This window comes from Populus trichocarpa, chromosome 14 (assembly GCF_000002775.5).
Source record: "Populus trichocarpa isolate Nisqually-1 chromosome 14, P.trichocarpa_v4.1, whole genome shotgun sequence".
NCBI classification, from domain to species: Eukaryota; Viridiplantae; Streptophyta; class Magnoliopsida; order Malpighiales; family Salicaceae; genus Populus; species Populus trichocarpa.
The window spans coordinates 4,487,627-4,502,870 of NC_037298.2; the positions used below are offsets into that span (position 1 = coordinate 4,487,627).

Consider the following 15,244-nt stretch of genomic DNA (forward strand, 5'->3'; position numbering starts at 1 on the left):
TTTTGAATAAAAATAAAAAATAAATTATTGAATCACTTTAACTTTTTCTGATCAACTTGATTGATATGCTAAGTTACATATAGATTTAATTAGATAAAATCTTAAAATAGTTTTTTTTATTAAAAAAAACAACACTTGTGAAATTGCGTTTAATAAGTGCCTATTTGGATATGCTATTCTACTGATTTTTAATGAAATTTTCATTATTATTTTTTAATTAATTTAATATATTATTAAAAATTCAATAAAATATTAATTTAATATATTTTAAATAAAAAATATTTAAAAAACTACCACTTCCGTACAGATCTAAATATGCTTTAAAATTGCTTGGAAGCGAACCGTCCGGTCTATCATGAAAGAACAAAAAAAAGTCATCACAACAAAGCACCCAAACTGTAAATCTCGAAATCACCCACCCCTAATCCCCATTATTACCATCGACCTGTCATCAACATCACGTTAAAGATCCCTAACCACTCTAGAGTACACTCTAATCCATAACAAAAGCCAAGGGCAATTCGGTCACACAATTTAAAACCATGGACTTTCCCGTAAGAGACAAACTAAACCCAAAACGCGATCTAAATCTTAAAATCACGGAGCTCCCCCCTCCCTCTCTGTGTCTCTCTTTTCTCCATTTCCATTTCCATTTCCATTTCCATTTCCCTCCTCTACGATTCACTTTCTCTCCTCTTCATGCCATCAAATCTAAACAAGCCAAACAATCCCTAACATTCCCTCTCCAGATCCAAGCTCCCCGAGTCACGAGCTCACTCACCTTCCTGACTCGGGAATGGCTTCCACGGAAGCCGATTCCCGGTTAAGCCAGGTAGTATCTCCTGCTTTAGAAAAAATCATCAAAAACGCATCGTGGCGTAAACACTCGAAATTAGGACACGAATGCAAATCCGTCCTCGAAATTCTTACTTCACCAGAACCCCAAGAACAACCTCCTCCGACTTCCACTTCCGACGACTCCTCCCCCTCCGAATCCTCTCTACCTGCCCCACTCCACGACGGCGGGTCCCACGAATACTCCCTTGCAGAATCCGAAACAATCCTCAGCCCTCTGATCAACGCGTGCAACACTCAATTCCTCAAGATCGTCGATCCAGCCGTTGATTGCATCCAGAAATTGATCGCCCATGGGTACATACGTGGAGAAGCGGATCCCACCGGAGGTGCAGAAGCGAAATTGTTAGCTAAATTGATCGAATCTGTGTGTAAATGTTATGATTTAGGGGATGATGGTGTTGAATTGTTGGTTTTGAGAACCCTATTATCGGCTGTTACGTCTATTTCCTTAAGGATTCATGGAGATAGTTTGTTGCAAATAGTGAGGACTTGTTATGATATTTATCTAGGGAGTAAAAATGTGGTTAATCAAACAACGGCGAAAGCATCGTTGATTCAAATGTTAGTTATTGTGTTTAGGAGAATGGAGGCTGATTCTTCGACAGTTCCGATTCAGCCGATTGTTGTGGCTGAATTAATGGAACCAATGGAGAAATCTGATGTGGATGGGTCAATGGCGGTGTTTGTTCAAGGTTTTATAACCAAAATTATGCAGGATATCGATGGGGTTTTAAATCCGGGGACACCGAGCAAGGCTTCAATGATGGGGGCACATGATGGGGCTTTTGAGACTACGACTAGTACAGTGGAGAGTACAAATCCGGCTGATTTGCTTGATTCGACAGATAAGGATATGTTGGATGCGAAGTATTGGGAGATTAGTATGTACAAGACGGCTTTGGAGGGGAGGAAAGGGGAGTTGGCAGATGGGGAAGGGGAAAGAGATGATGATTTGGAAGTTCAGATTGGGAATAAGTTGAGGAGAGATGCTTTTTTGGTGTTTCGAGCACTTTGCAAGTTGTCTATGAAAACACCACCAAAAGAGGCTCTGACTGATCCTCAGTTGATGAGAGGGAAGATTGTCGCGTTGGAGTTATTGAAGATTTTGTTGGAGAATGCTGGTGCCGTGTTTAGGACTAGTGACAGGTACAACCTATGTTATGCTTTTATAGTGTATACATTCTTGCTGGATTTTGCATTTTGTTGTCCATTAATTTTTTTTTTCACATTTATTTGAAATTTATTGTTATAAACTTGTTGATATATTTGATCACAATGTCATGTAGAATGATAGATACATTTACACCATTTGGAAGCTCTTGAAGTATTTCTTCTATGTAGCCATATACAACTATTATTGAGCGGAAAACAGATTCATTTTAGTGGATACATGTGCATTCTAGTGGTTTTGGTTTATTGTGCTGATGACGAAGAGATGGAGCTACAATTGTTAGATAGTATATCAAAGAGATGGAGCTACAATTTTTAGATAGTATATCCATGATAAAGAGTTCTCAAGCTAGATCTCAACTTTTGTATCAAAAGTATTTTTTCTATGCAATTATACATGACCATTGGTGGCTGGGAAACAGATAGATTCTAGTGGACACAGATGCATTTCAGTACTCAGTCTATTGTGTAGGTCACCAAGATGAAGGTACAATTGTCAGATAATATTTCCATAAAAAAAGTCTTCAAGGTTTTAGATCTCAAATGCATCCAGCATAAGCCTCCTTGTTTTGAAATTTGGTTAAAAAGCTGCCATTTTTATTTCCAAGCTTCATGGAGAGTCTATAGGTACAACCTTCATTAGCTCATGCAGAATCATCAACACTGTAGCTCAAGCAGGGTCTGAATTGGTCTAAATTTGTTGTCAGAATGATCTTAAGATGGAAAGACAATTGAACTACTGGGAGAGATAGGGTGGAAAACTTGTGGAGGTCAATTGTTGGTTGCAAATGGTATGCCAACAGTAATATGTAGCTGTTTATGCTACCCGGTAGAACTGGTACAACTTTGGCTGTAAATGGACTTCTCCCTTTTCAATGTTTCATGTACTGTTTTGTGCTGTTAAGATGCATGATTATGGGATCCTGGGAGAGGTAGGCAAATAGCTTAATAATCTTTTCATTTTCTGTTGTGATTGGGGTTGGAATATGTTGCAGAAAGCCTGATAGAAAAATGTTGTGTGGCTACATCATAACCTAGTATTGTTACCAATTTCAATGGTTAAATAATTAAACCCAGGAGAGGTAGGCAAATAGCTCAATAATCTTTTCATTTTCTGTTATGATTGGGTTTGGAATATGTGGCAGAAGGCCTGATAGACAAATTTTGTGTGGCTATATCATAACATAGTGTTCTTGCCAATTTCTATGGTTAATTACTTTTATCCAGTATTTCTCTCTCATTTCAAGGGATTAAGGAGTTTATTTCATGGGTAAGAAAATTGCTTTAGCTGAGCACTTGGAATTCCTGATCCTATGTAGGACAAATTATTGAGTGCCTTTTGGTTGGATGTAAGCCATGAAACCATAGCGATCAACTTATACTTTAGTTGAATCTTAGTTTAGAGGGTGAGTCAACTATTCCTATTTTGCTGTAACTTGGATTCTTTCTCCTCTCTTGGGCTCAGAGCTACCGTGGTATTATAAAGGGTCAGGTATCTGGTTATATTTTTGTGTGTGTGAAAGTCTCATGTGGTCCTCTTGCTTAATGTTTTCACTCTGAAGTTGAATAGTATTATTTTGGTTTCAGTCCAGTCCTTTCTCTATCAACAAGTGGCATTCTTGTGCTAAATGGTATTTGATGAAAAATGAGATTTATCTTTTATTACTTCTATGCATATGCAATTATGTTGCTTATGAAGTGCTACTCTCATAATGAAGTCTATCAAAGTTAAATTTGTGATGTGTTAAATATACTTGATTCTTGTGCTGAAACAGGTTCTTAGGTGCCATCAAGCAATATCTATGTCTTTCACTGTTGAAGAACAGCGCTTCGAGTCTAATGATCATTTTCCAGCTTTCTTGCTCCATTTTCATTAGTTTGGTTTCAAGATTTAGAGCTGGATTGAAAGCCGAGATTGGAGTATTTTTTCCTATGATTGTTCTAAGGGTTCTGGAAAATGTTGCTCAACCTAATTATCAGCAGAAGATTATAGTGCTTCGGTTTCTAGATAAGCTCTGTGTTGATTCACAGATCTTGGTAGACATTTTTATTAATTATGATTGTGATGTCAACTCATCTAACATATTTGAGAGGTATGTTTTCTTTTCTTGCTATAGATATCTGAGTTTGTAAAACAATTGATCTATAACGTTGGCAAAAATATCAAGGTTTAAACCATTTGATAAATTATGTTTTGCTATCTTGATCATTCAGAATGGTCAATGGACTCCTTAAAACTGCTCAAGGCGCCCCTCCTGGTACTGCTACTACACTTTTGCCACCTCAGGAGGTGTCCATGAAACTTGAAGCTATGAAGTGCTTAGTGGGTATTCTGAAATCAATGGGAGACTGGATGAATAAACAATTGCGCATTCCCGATCCTCATTCTACCAAGAAACCTGATGCAGCTGAGAACAGTCCTGAACCTGGAAGTCTTCCCATGGCAAATGGTAATGGGGATGAGCCTGTTGACGGATCGGATTCTCATTCTGAAACCTCCACTGAAGCATCAGATGTTTCAACTATTGAGCAACGAAGGGCTTACAAGCTGGAACTTCAGGTAAGTGATTTAATTGTATTTATATGCTGGCTACTGCAAATGGAATCTAATTTAAAATTTGTGGCAGGAAGGTATATCTCTTTTTAATCGGAAGCCTAAGAAAGGAATTGAGTTTCTAATCAATGCAAATAAAGTGGGCCATTCAGCAGAGGAGATAGCAGCCTTTCTTAAAAATGCATCGGGCTTGAACAAGACTCTGATTGGTGATTACCTTGGGGAAAGAGAAGATTTGTCACTGAAAGTGATGCATGCTTACGTGGATTCTTTTGACTTTCAAGACCTGGAGTTTGATGAGGCTATCAGGGTCTTTCTACAGGGATTTAGGTTACCAGGTGAGGCACAGAAGATTGATCGAATTATGGAGAAGTTTGCTGAACGTTACTGCAAATGTAATCCAAAAGTTTTTAGTAGTGCTGACACAGCCTATGTCCTCGCTTACTCTGTGATAATGCTCAATACTGATGCTCATAATCCCATGGTCAAAAGTAAGGTGTGTTCAAATCCTTTAGTTTATTCGGTTGGATATTTCTGATAGTGTGATGGATAAGTTTGTACCCTCCTCTCTCACATAGCTCTCTCTCTCTCTAAAAAAAAAAGCAGATGTCAGCTGATGACTTCATTAGAAACAATCGTGGCATTGACGATGGGAAAGATCTACCTGAGGAGTTCTTGAGATCATTGTTTGAACGAATATCAAAAAGTGAGATCAAAATGAAAGAAGATAATTTGGATCTCCAACAAAAGCAGTCTTTGAATTCAAACAGAATTTTAGGCTTGGACAGTATCCTAAACATCGTGATCCGCAAGCGGGGCGAAGAAAAGCATATGGAAACAAGTGATGATCTTATCAGGCACATGCAGGAACAATTTAAAGAAAAGGCTCGGAAATCTGAGTAAGAATAACTGGCTCTCCTGTTCTCCAAAACCCCATTGCTTTTCCACCTGAAACTTTATGGTAACTGATCCCACTCTGTCAAGTCATCTGGTTCTGCACCTTATGGGGCTCTCCAATTTGTGTGCTGGGCAATAATCTTAATGAAGCTAAAGGCTCTTAATTATACTTTTCAACAATTGTTTTACATGGTTATAGTTCATTAGTGCCTCCTGAACAATAAGCAATCCTTTGTGATAGAATTTTTTATCAAGAAAAATCTAACCATGTTTATGTCTTGATTATGCTCTTGGTGAAGTTGATATTTGTACTTTGAACAAAACTGTATATAATTCTCACATATTTATACGGACCTGGCAATTTGCAGGTCAGTTTATTATGCTGCAACAGATGTGGTGATTCTTAGATTCATGGTTGAGGTATGCTGGGCTCCTATGTTGGCAGCCTTCAGTGTGCCTCTGGACCAAAGTGATGATGAAGTGGTGATAGCTCTGTGTCTTGAAGGTATCCGGTGTGCTATTCATGTTACTGCTGTGATGTCCATGAAGACTCATAGAGATGCTTTTGTGACTTCATTAGCCAAGTTTACTTCACTCCATTCTCCTGCTGATATCAAGCAGAAAAATATTGATGCCATCAAGGTTGGTATTTGATATAATATCTTATAGATGGCCCTTCAGATTAACTTAAAATAAAATCAGTATTGTTTTGTGAGCCTACTTATCTTAGGCTGTCTTGTTGAGATTATGTATTCCTTGTGCTGCATGGGAGTGTATCTTTCATATTTTATTGGCTTTATGAAACTCCCTTTCTTCAAATTTCAACGTTATGAATCTTTAGAAGTGAATGGTGGGAAAATAATAGTAGGATGGAGTTAGAAGTAGGCTGAATATGTCCTTTTTTCTTAATGGATAAATTAATAACTTTTGGAGGAGGGTTCACACTTGGGATCTCTTTTTTGAATGGGAGGTTTGGATAGCAATAGGCTACCTCTGCTACTATTTCATGAATTAGGCTACCTCTGCTACTATTTCATGAATTATCTTTTTGCGGGAACAAAATGGTTTAAATGAATGAAAATGTAACATGAGAAGAACCGATAGAAGGTTAGTAGCCTTTATTGATGGGTCTGTGCTAGTAGTGCCAACCTTGTGTTAACAACAAATGCACATGCAGAAAGTCTGCAAGTTGTCACAAGAGCTTTAACTACCAATGATCTGAGTATTATATTCTTCAACTTCATCCCAATAACAATTTGCTCACGGATCTAATTTGATTTGGGTTTGCACTGTTTATAGGCAATAGTTACAATTGCAGATGAAGATGGGAATTATTTGCAAGAAGCTTGGGAACACATTTTGACATGTGTCTCACGCTTCGAACATTTGCATCTCATGGGAGAGGGTGCTCCTCCAGATGCTACCTTTTTTGCTTTTCCCCAGAGTGACTCAGAAAAGTCAAAACAAACTAAGTCAACCATCCTCCCTGTTCTGAAAAAGAAGGGACCTGGAAGGATGCAGTATGCAGCTGCTAGTGTGATGAGAGGTTCATATGATAGTGCTGGTATTGGTGGAAACACAGCTGGGGCTGTTACTAGTGAGCAGATGAACAATTTAGTCTCCAATTTAAACATGTTAGAACAAGTTGGAAGCTCTGAAATGAGTCGCATATTCACACGGAGCCAAAAGTTAAACAGTGAGGCAATAATTGACTTTGTCAAGGCTCTTTGCAAGGTCTCCATGGAGGAACTGCGATCAGCTTCTGATCCACGGGTCTTTAGCCTTACAAAGATTGTTGAGATTGCGTAAATTTCATCCGACTTTTTGTTTGTTTATTGGGCCTCTTTCACCTTCCTTTTTTTAATTTTTTTTTAAATTATCTGCTACTACTGCAGGGATTACATAATAAATTTGATTTGATTTCTTATCACAGGCACTATAACATGAATCGTATCAGGCTTGTATGGTCAAGCATCTGGCACGTGCTTTCTGATTTCTTTGTAACCATCGGCTGTTCTGAAAACCTTTCAATTGCAATTTTTGCAATGGACTCTTTACGTCAATTATCAATGAAATTCTTAGAGCGGGAAGAGTTGGCAAACTATAACTTTCAGAATGAGTTTATGAAGCCGTTTGTTATTGTTATGCGGAAGAGTAATGCTGTTGAAATCAGAGAATTGATTATCAGATGTGTCTCACAAATGGTTCTCTCTCGTGTCAATAATGTTAAATCAGGATGGAAGAGCATGTTCATGGTATTGAAATCTGCCACTTCTTAACTTTATTTATAATGAATATACTGTTAACCATTAAATTTTAGACCTCAATTTGATGTTATGAGATATCCTGCTTGCTATGTTTTTCACTCTTACGCATCATATTGCTTCAGGTTTTCACAACAGCAGCTTATGATGACCACAAAAACATTGTACTCTTGGCCTTTGAAATAATTGAAAAGATTATTAGAGATTACTTCCCATACATCACGGAAACTGAAACAACCACCTTTACAGATTGTGTGAATTGCCTGATAGCATTCACCAATAGTCGATTCAACAAAGACATTAGCCTTAATGCAATTGCTTTTCTTCGATTTTGTGCCACAAAACTTGCGGAAGGAGATCTTGGATTTTCATCAAGGAACAAGGACAAGGAAGCCCCTGGGAAAATTTCAATACCTTCACCTCGGACTGGAAAAGATGGAAAACAAGAGAATGGAGAAATCACGGATAGGGAAGATCATCTCTATTTCTGGTTCCCTTTGTTGGCTGGTAAGGAAACTGGATAAGTTGGCATTTGATGTTATGAATCTTTGTTTTATTTTCCTCACATTCAGATTTCCATAATTGCAATCCTTTTTTGACTATTAATTACTGGTGGCTGGTTTGTGCAGGTTTATCAGAACTTAGCTTTGACCCTAGGCCTGAAATCAGGAAGAGTGCCTTGCAAATTTTGTTTGAAACTTTACGCAATCATGGCCACCTTTTTTCTCTACCTTTATGGGAAAGAGTCTTTGAGTCGGTCTTATTTCCTATATTTGACTATGTGCGGCATGCAATTGATCCTACTGGAGGCGACGCCCCTGAGCAGGGGATTGATGGTGATACGGGTGAGCTTGATCAAGATGCGTGGCTCTATGAGACATGCACCTTGGCTCTCCAACTGGTTGTGGATCTTTTTGTAAAGTTCTACAACACTGTCAATCCGCTTTTAAGAAAGGTGCTATTGCTTCTGGTTAGCTTCATTAGGCGTCCTCACCAAAGTCTTGCTGGTATTGGTATTGCGGCATTTGTTCGTTTGATGAGCAATGCTGGAGATCTTTTTTCAGAGGAGAAGTGGCTGGAGGTGGTTTTGTCATTAAAAGAGGCTGCCAATGCTACACTCCCTGATTTCTCTTACATTGTTAGTGGAGAAGCCTCGGTAATAAGCCATGAACAAAGTGACGGAGAGAAGTCTGGTGACATGCCTGATGGTGATTCAGAGGGGCTGATGGCGCACCGTCTTTATTCTTCTATATCTGATGCAAAGTGTCGAGCTGCTGTTCAACTTCTATTAATTCAGGTACTCTTTAATTATTTTATTTTAATATCGTTTTGCGCACAATTTTATGTGTTGGTCTACTAGTTTGAAACAACAAACATGCTGTTTGTGGGTGTTGTGCTCTCCCTCTGCAGCTCTGCTTAGGTGTGAGTTCGATGGAAACACATGAAAGAAAGAGAAAAAAATGGAACTTTCCAAGGACATAGTGTTGAGATTTAGTATGAATGACTCTGCAAGGGGTTCCTAATCTGAAGAAATAAAAATTTCTAAACATAGGCATCCCTACTTTTTCATAAAGTTCTGAAAATTGGCTTTTTGTTATAGACAAATTGAGGTTACAGTTGAATAAATGAGTTTAATCTTGAAATCTTGTTAAGGTTGTTCACAAAAAGGAGACATGCACACAAATTATAAAATTCTAAAACAGTGGAAAGTTGAAGGGCTTCAGTTCCTTCCCATATACTGGTGTGTGTCTGCCTGCATGAGGGCTTGTGCCTCAACAACATGAATATTCTGATGGTTTTATAAGTTGATTCTTTTTTACTTTTCTTGTTGAGTAATTGCTTGATCAGAAACATTGAGCTTTGTTTTTCAATCCACTGAACATGAAGTGTGAGCATTTTATCATTCTAATTGGCAGGCGGTGATGGAGATCTACAGCATGTATCGGTCTCACCTTTCAGCTAAAAGTGCCTTGGTGCTCTTTGATGCTTTGCATGACGTGGCATCTCATGCTCACAGTATCAACACCAATATTGCATTACGTTCAAAGCTACTAGAGTTTGGCTCTATGACCCAAATGCAAGATCCTCCACTATTACGCCTGGAGAACGAGTCCTATCAAATTTGCCTAACATTCCTACAAAATCTTATACTGGACAGACCTCCAACTTATGATGAAGCTCAAGTGGAATCCTGCCTTGTCAATCTCTGTGAGGAGGTTTTACAGTTTTACATTGCAACTGCCCATGCTGGACAGACATCAGAAACTTCTCCCAGTGGCCAATCCCAGTGGCTGATTCCTTTAGGTTCTGGAAAACGAAGGGAATTGGCCACACGTGCTCCTCTTATCGTTGCAACTCTCCAGGCTATCTGTAGTTTGGGAGATTCTTTGTTTGAGAAGAACTTGGCACATTTCTTCCCTCTTCTTTCAAGCTTGATAAGTTGTGAACATGGGTCAAATGAGGTCCAGGTTGCTCTCAGCGATATGCTCAGCTCATCAGTGGGTCCTGTTTTGCTTCGGTCTTGTTGATCTTGGTGAGATTCAACTGCATTTTGGGTTGTCTCATATTTTATCCATCATAGTTCTCTTTTTCTTCATTTTACTTTATTACAACATGTTAATGGAGATATAGATTCGTAGTGTATGAAGAGTTAGATGGTTATGGATCAGCCAATACATCTGAACCTTGCTGTAGTTTATTCAGGAGCCTGGCTCATCCTTTGTTCAGAATTCACAGATGCCATTAGTTTTGATGTTGTATGCTAGTCATTTTTTTTCCGGGCCTTCCGATCAACAAATTTGAGAACATTACTTTCCTGTAAAAAGCTGCGAATTCAGCATGTGAGGTAAGAGGCCATTTTCTTGATTCTTCGATCACTTATTTTACTCTGGGTTACTTCAATGTTCAAGTTTTGTGAGTTAAGACTTGGTTTTTGGACGGCTATTTTTTCTTATATACTTGAACGAGTCAAGAGTGCTATTAGACTGACTGAATTTCATATATGCGTGAGGTAGTTTTATATAAAATACGAGTTCTTTAATTTGCAGGGCTGCACTTTTAGGGCATGAAGGTAAGCATTGGTTCCGAATTCTGATGCCTGGATTATTTCAGGCCGAGTATGATGGCGAACTCGATGTTTCGTTATCTTGAGGGGGTAGAAATTTGATGACACCAATTATGTCGCTGATACGCACATAGAAACTACATATAAAAAGGCCAGTACTGCAGTTCTCACTCGTATCCTAAGAATTATTCAGCCTTATAATGTATACACACGGCTGTCCAAAAAACCCTAAGTCGTAGATGCCACCGACTAGATCAAAGTCCATGTAAATACTAATTTGCTATGGCTTCCGCCGGTTAAAAAAGAAATACGCCGGCTCTCTTTTGACCAGGACTTGATCTATTCTTCAACGACTGCTGCATTCTCAGCATATGATAATCCCAAGGTAGTGACGAGAAGTATTGTCTGTATTTTTATGTAGGGCCTAATTGATCCGAAGAATTATTGCAAGACGACAAACTAAGTTGCTAATTTCTTTCTACCATTCCCATCCATATAACCCAAAACTTTCCACCATTCCACTGCATAGCCTATCTTCATCCTCGGCATTCCTACCATCATCCCCCCATCACCCGCACGCACAAGCCAATCCATGCTGAATTCTTTCAGAACTTGCTTGAGCTCTCTACACAGGAGGGCGAAAAACTTTCTTCAACAGCCGAGAAACACCGAGAGAGTTAGTAAATGCAACAGGAGAAAAAACAAAAGATTATTGTCATCAAGTTTTGATTTGCTAACTTACTCTTTCGCGGCCATGGAAATGTCCAACCAATTCAAACAAGTTTTCAAGGTCATAGACGCGAACGGGGATGGCAAGATATCTTGCCATGAGCTCAGTGAAGTTCTTCTGTGTCTTGGATATGAAAAATCAAAAGCAGCTTGGGAAGCTGAAAGAATGGTGAGAGAAATGGATTGTAACGGAGATGGATTTATCGATTTAGATGAATTCATCAATGCTGTGAATGACGATGGAAACTTTGGTAGCGGTAACAAGGAAGATTATCTCATGGATGTTTTTCTAATTTTTGATACCGATAAGAATGGCCTAATCTCGGCGAGGGAGTTGCAGACTGTTCTTACTAGCCTCGGATGCAAAAAATGCAGCCTTGAAGATTGCAGGCGTATGATAAAAGGGGTCGATAAAGATGGCGATGGTTTCGTGGATTTTCATGAATTTCGATCGATGATGACAACAAGTGCAAGCTGGCTAGAAGATTAGCAAATTTGCTACGTACGTTACCCCTTTTTCTCTTTTTTTGCTGTTTTCTGCTATCTTCAAGCACAAGTGTTCAAGATTCGAAGCCAAATGTAAATATCAATGATTGAATGGAAGAAGCAGCTTTACGAAAAGTTGGGAAAACCCTCACCTTATCAAATAATTGAAGTGGCGTGGTTTGTCATTCTTTGCATGCATGAAAACGTACGGGCCTTTAATTTTCAAAGATAAAAATCTTGTTTCTGATGAGATATCTACATGGAAAATTAAGGCTAGCTAAGTGCTTGTCAATTTTATCACCGTGATTTATACACGATCATGGACGGTTGTTTATGCTTGTGTAAATAAATCTAGTTTTTGTAATAATAGTTATAGTGGATAGATAGAGTTCGTCCACTGGTGAATTGAGACCCTCCTGTCTAAGATTTTCGTGAATCTTATCCGCTTCACTGGCCACAAGTTCCTAGACGCCATTCTTTCTATATGCAAACAAACATTGTGCTTGTCATGTTTCTTACCTGTCAATTTCAGAAATGGGAATTTCTGTTCCAGCCCTCCTTGTCCTGTCATTCTCTTTGCCCTTTCGGAGCCCTTTTGTCCCATGCCATCCTCTTCGCCAGCAAGGTTTGAAGTGAAATTGTGGAATAATTGGGCTTTGAAAATGGGCCTAGATCAATCTTCTATGATACATTACTTCTTTCTTAAAAAGATCGCAGTATATTCACACACACAAAAAAAAAAAAAGGCATTCCAAATTTGTTACTACAGAATAATCCACCAATCATCATTGTAAGTACATGGAAATTAGTTTCTTTTACCAATAGCTAGTGCATAAAAATAAAAAATAAAAAACTAAAGAGGAAGACAAATTCACGGCATAGCACGGGCCATGCTTAGTTCTAAACTATAGAATTAAGCCTAAACATGGCAGGCTTTAAGTTTATGGAATAACACATTAAATTGGACTGAAAACATTTTAGCCTAAGTCATTTTTTGATAACGTGACCATAATTAGTTTTCCAAAATTAATAGCAACCCAAGAAAAATTTCCCACAACAGCATGAAGGTAAGATCAATCTCAGCATTTTCGTAATTCTTCCATTTTTCTTTGGATCGGTCAAATTAGACTAATATATTATCAGATCACTGACTGGTTAGCTAATAAGTTTTATTAGCAAATGACATTTTCCTTCGCTTTACGATTCCTACATACACACACACACACACACACGACGAGATTGTAGTGATGATTAACGTTTTGGAAAAGGTTTTAACGTTCTAGGTACTTTAAAACCCTTCTTTATGCTTTGTTAATTCACATTCCATTGCTGCTTTGAACAAAATGATTAGTGTTTTTTCCAATTAATTATTTTAAAGATCATATGGGCTCATTACATTGACCCTTTTTCCAGCAGCACATGTCAAGAACAATAATTTTGCTTTCCTGGCATGTATTAGGGCATTGAATTTTCTTCTGGGGTTCTTCATTATATCATGTTTTTCAATAGCAATTCTTTTAGAGAGCCGATGAAATAGTGAGAAAGGAACTTGTTCTTCTCATTGATAACTTTTAGAATGCAAGGACTCCATATAAAAATGCAAACCGATCATTAGTTTAGCACATTGACATTGTCTTCCAACACAATATTTCACATAGTACGTACTACTGTATGCATTAAATATATATCCTTGCCCATAATTGCTTAAAAAACTATCAAACTGTCAGAATTACTTCATCCGACTTTCATACATGAAAGGGTTATCAAGTCTATTTCCACTCTGTCATCTGCACTCCCAAATATGTAGGAACCAAATTTTATAAAGCCTCCCAGCTAGTTTTATAACGCCTTAGCCAATCATTTGTCGATTGCTTTAAATATTAGGTTCATCGAAATTGATAGTGGCTAAAAATAGGATCCATTTACAGGTTTTAGCTGGAGAGAAATTGCATTCCTGACAGGCATCAAGTTCTGTAACGCTTACTCAAGAAAATCTTAAGTGATGGGATCACAAGTGAGTATGGTTTGGTTCATGCATGCCGAGAATGGTTTTAGTAAAAAAATTCAAGTGTTAGCACTTGTACCACTAGCACACCAGAGCCTTCAATAATTATTAATGTAGCAACAGTTGACCTGATTCGTTCTCTTATGCCCTGTAAGCTTACATGTGACAGGATATGTAATTAATGTCTTTAGGGATACCAATGTCAAAGAAGTTTGAGACTTCATGAGATAAGCCCTAAAAGAAAAGGATAGACTTGAGACTTGATATTGTTCCTAATTGACATGGAAGAGATTAGCGAGGCTGGCATCAGTTTCCCCATCAAATTTAATAATGAATCAATTAAGGAGCAAATCAGGGTTTACTAAAATAAATTAACAGGCCTGAATTAAATTAATTAAGACGAGAAAATGTGAGAAGAAATGGTTGACAATATGAACTAGCAAATTGCATTACTAGTGTTAAACTTTGAAAGAGGAGGTCATATAAGCAGTCGAGGGGATCAAGAGACAAAAATGATTCCAAAAGGGATCGCTATCAATCACATGGGAACCTCAATTTGTTTGGCTATTTAGTGTCTAAAATATTCGTGGTGCTCGAGGCGGGTTCAATTAATTAATTAAAGCATGAAGCTTTCAATTGGATTTCCATGGAGGACAGGAAATGGTTGCAACAATCTCAAGTCACTTTGAGAAAAAAAGTGGTTTCTCAAAGAGTGAGCGAACATGCAACATTATGCTAGATTCGAAGAGATCATCGACCATTGGTGACCTTCACACGGAAGTAATGGTGTGTTTTTCTTTGATGTGGTCCATACTTTCTCCATGGCACTAGTTTAGATTTACTGAGATATTTTTTTATTAATTTGGACAAGATAATGGGTTTGATTTGTTTAATAAAAGAGAGTGGATTAAGATAAGCATATACCCTATGTTGTCGTTGTATTAGCACGAAAGGCGCAATAATAGTTTTCTTCTCTTTGATTTGTACGTATTTTGTTTCTATTTGTTAAGGGAAGACTAAGTCTTCTTAAATACCTTGGTGCATATTCGGTATTTTGATGCATATTGTTTTGTTTTTTTTATAAGTATTTTTTGTTTAGAAATGTATTAAAATGATTTTTTTAGATTTTTTTATTTTTAATATCAGCACATTAAAATCATCAAAAAACACTAAAAAATATTAATTTGATGTTTTTTCAAGTCAAACATACTTTTAAA

At 37.8% G+C, this 15,244-nt stretch overlaps 2 protein-coding genes across 2 annotated transcripts; both read left to right on the forward strand.

The window, feature by feature from the left end:
* Window positions 1-596: 596 nt before the first annotated feature.
* LOC7464867 (brefeldin A-inhibited guanine nucleotide-exchange protein 2) lies at window positions 597-10,665 on the forward strand. Its single transcript, XM_002320028.4, has 11 exons — window positions 597-2,004; window positions 3,804-4,121; window positions 4,243-4,588; window positions 4,656-5,078; window positions 5,189-5,481; window positions 5,848-6,121; window positions 6,779-7,284; window positions 7,413-7,734; window positions 7,869-8,250; window positions 8,373-9,040; window positions 9,660-10,665. Exons 1-11 carry the CDS (start codon window positions 797-799, stop codon window positions 10,269-10,271), a joined length of 5,352 nt encoding a protein of 1,783 aa, XP_002320064.1. The 5' UTR covers window positions 597-796; the 3' UTR covers window positions 10,272-10,665.
* A 147-nt stretch (window positions 10,666-10,812) lies between these two features.
* Window positions 10,813-12,157, forward strand: LOC7488904 (probable calcium-binding protein CML23). The gene has a single exon (XM_024585118.2). The coding sequence runs from the start codon at window positions 11,400-11,402 to the stop codon at window positions 12,024-12,026; it is 627 nt and encodes a 208-aa protein (XP_024440886.1). The 5' UTR covers window positions 10,813-11,399; the 3' UTR covers window positions 12,027-12,157.
* Window positions 12,158-15,244: the final 3,087 nt, after the last annotated feature.

What these genes read in the sequence shown, in the direction of transcription:
- LOC7464867 (XM_002320028.4), top strand. Translation starts at nt 797, where the DNA reads ATGGCTTCCACGGAAGCCGATTCCCGGTTAAGCCAGGTAGTATCTCCT. An exon ending in ATCCCATGGTCAAAAGTAAG is followed by an intron (nt 5,079 to 5,188) that starts GTGTGTTCAAAT and finishes AAAAAAAAGCAG; the next exon opens with ATGTCAGCTGATGACTTCAT. An exon ending in CTGGTTCCCTTTGTTGGCTG is followed by an intron (nt 8,251 to 8,372) that starts GTAAGGAAACTG and finishes TGGTTTGTGCAG; the next exon opens with GTTTATCAGAACTTAGCTTT.
- LOC7488904 (XM_024585118.2), top strand. Translation starts at nt 11,400, where the DNA reads ATGCTGAATTCTTTCAGAACTTGCTTGAGCTCTCTACACAGGAGGGCG.